Genomic DNA, 2,374 nt, shown 5'->3' with positions numbered 1-2,374 from the left:
TGCTCTAAAGGTCTTGCCATACCAGTTTATTCCTCTGTATTTACTTTAGTTTCTTAGTTTATTTTTGCATTTTGTTCTTCATTCATTTCCATTTAGTTCCCTTTGATTAGTTTTATCCTCTCTTGGTTTATTGCTATGTCCACTTTAGTTTCTATCCTGTTGCTGCATTGATTTTATCGTTTATTGACCATCAGTAATCTTCACTCATCACCTGCTGCGCCGCATAATCATCATGTGTTTCACCTGATTTGCCACTCATTGATTTTTCACTATTCACCGCCGGATTCTCTGATCCTGATTCACATCCATGTCCTGGTTCTCCCGTTTCGTCTTTTTTTTTTTTTACCATAAGGCACGGAGCGGTCGGGAAGCGCGTATCGATGTAGAAAAGCAGACTGACGGAAACCTTTTAGCTCTGGTATTCTGATTATTAAAATTGAAAAGTGCTGTGGTGCTACCGTTTCATACCAGATCACTTACAGCACCGACGTTAACTCTGATAAATGAACTATAAATGAACATTCATTTTATAAAACTATAAAATGAGCGTTGTCTATCGTGGTATCAGCCATGGAGGGATTTCTTTATTTAACTTCGTTAATTTTTCAGAGGGATACACAGTGAAGGTATCGTGATTTTAGTAATTTCATGTTTATCAGAGCGATTTTCTGTTGTCCTTCCATGGAAGCGGCAGCATCCAGATGGACATAAAACATTTTTTAATATAAGTTGCTGCTTTAACATGATCACAGAACTGACAAAACATGTACAAAAATCCTCAATAAAACATAAAATATTAGAAAATCAGCCACCAGACAAAGTAAATCACAGCATCAGCCGGTGTGACGCTGACCTGATGCGGTGAAGCTACTAGCAGGAGCGGAGCTGCGCCAAAAGCTACAAACGCTGAATAGAAGAAGAGCTGCCATCGATACATTTGCAGCCAAGCATGATTTAATGTTACACAATACAGTTTTAGCAAGTTGCTCAGTCTAAACTGGTGTTGTTGTGGATATAAGGTGTAAAGTTTACCTTTGAGCAAACGCCCCCCAAAGGCATCCCAGCGCCCCCTTTTGTAAAAGCGGGGGCGGTACCACCCCCGTTAGGAAACGCTGTTGTAGAAGATCCTCACAGAACTTGAATATAAGACTATTTTCCGTTGCACTTTTAGAAGTATTATTTTCAAAATGTTTCAGTGAAAAGCTACTCTCTGTATCCCAAAGAGAAATTATATTTTTAATAACTCATGTCATCCAGACAGAGGGCAGGAAAGAGCTCCAGTAGCAGTCAGTCTTGCAGTGAATCTGGAGAAGTCTGACTAAAGACAGTTGATGTATGACATTCTCATGCTCAACTGGATGTTCTGTAAGGGTTTGAATTAGATTAGGATTCAGCTCTTTTATAAGATGAAGAACAAATATATTTACAAAGCAAACTGATGCAGTTTCTATACAGAGCTTTAAAGATCAGCTGAACTTTTTGCCATTAGTTTCTCATGTTGCTTGTTGTTACGACTAAATGAATATCTGGAGTTTCTCCTGCTCTGATTGGTTCTTATCTCTGCAGCTCACAGGTCCAGATGAAGCTGTCCTCCTGAACCTGGAGCCCTCAGTGATGTCCACAGCTCGTGTCGCTTCAGGCTCCGCCCCCTGGCATTCAATCTAATCGGCCATGTGACCGATCTCCTCTAGGCAACAGAATGAGCGGCACTGCTGACCCGACCCAGCCCACTGAAACGAGGAGCCCCAAACTGCGGCTCTACAAATGATATGATAGTAGCTGCCTGGATCACTTTCTGTGCCTGTAGGAGCCTTGCCCAGCTGCTGCTGCTCCTCTCCCCTTCGGCGTCCCCGGCCCGGGAGACGCTCGCCGCCGCCCGCCTCGGTGCCATGGGCAACAGCTGCGTGTGCAGAGAGGACAGCGACCTAGAAGACCACCGCCACGACTCGGCCTCCAGAGCCACCCGAGCTCAGGGCCGCCGGGTCGACCACGGCGCCGCTGTTGGAGCCGACTCCGCTGACAGAAGCAGCCGGCCCAGAGATCCGGTTCGGCCGCCACGCCGAGGCCGCGGCCCGCACGAGCCCAGGCGGAAGAAGCAGAACGTGGACGGGCTGGTTCTGGATACGCTGGCTGTCATCAGGACGCTGGTGGACAAGTAAGTCTGCAGACAGGAAGGCGGGTCCAATCGGGTGAGCTGGAAGAAATCAGGCACCTGCAGGTCAAGCAGGGCGGTTCCCCCCTTGAAGTCGGGCGGTTCCCCCCTTGAAGTCGGACGGTTCCCCCCTTGAGGTCTGGCGGTTCCCCCTGACGTCGGGCAGTTCCCCCCTTGAGGTCTGGCGGTTCCCCCTGATGTCTTGCGGTTCCCACTGATGTC

At 47.4% G+C, this 2,374-nt stretch overlaps 1 protein-coding gene across 1 annotated transcript in view; it reads left to right on the top strand.

The window, feature by feature from the left end:
* Positions 1-2,374, top strand: part of rspry1 (ring finger and SPRY domain containing 1) — a 13,694-nt gene that overhangs the window by 1,731 nt on the left and 9,589 nt on the right. Inside the window, exon 2 of the mRNA XM_008412692.2 lies at positions 1,567-2,155. Coding sequence (XP_008410914.1) covers positions 1,770-2,155 — 386 coding nt within the window. The 5' untranslated portion in view covers positions 1,567-1,769. The remainder of the gene's footprint in view (positions 1-1,566; positions 2,156-2,374) is intronic.

This window comes from Poecilia reticulata, linkage group LG6 (genome assembly GCF_000633615.1).
Source record: "Poecilia reticulata strain Guanapo linkage group LG6, Guppy_female_1.0+MT, whole genome shotgun sequence".
Lineage (NCBI taxonomy): Eukaryota > Metazoa > Chordata > Actinopteri > Cyprinodontiformes > Poeciliidae > Poecilia > Poecilia reticulata.
This window is presented reverse-complemented; position numbering and strand designations above follow the sequence as displayed.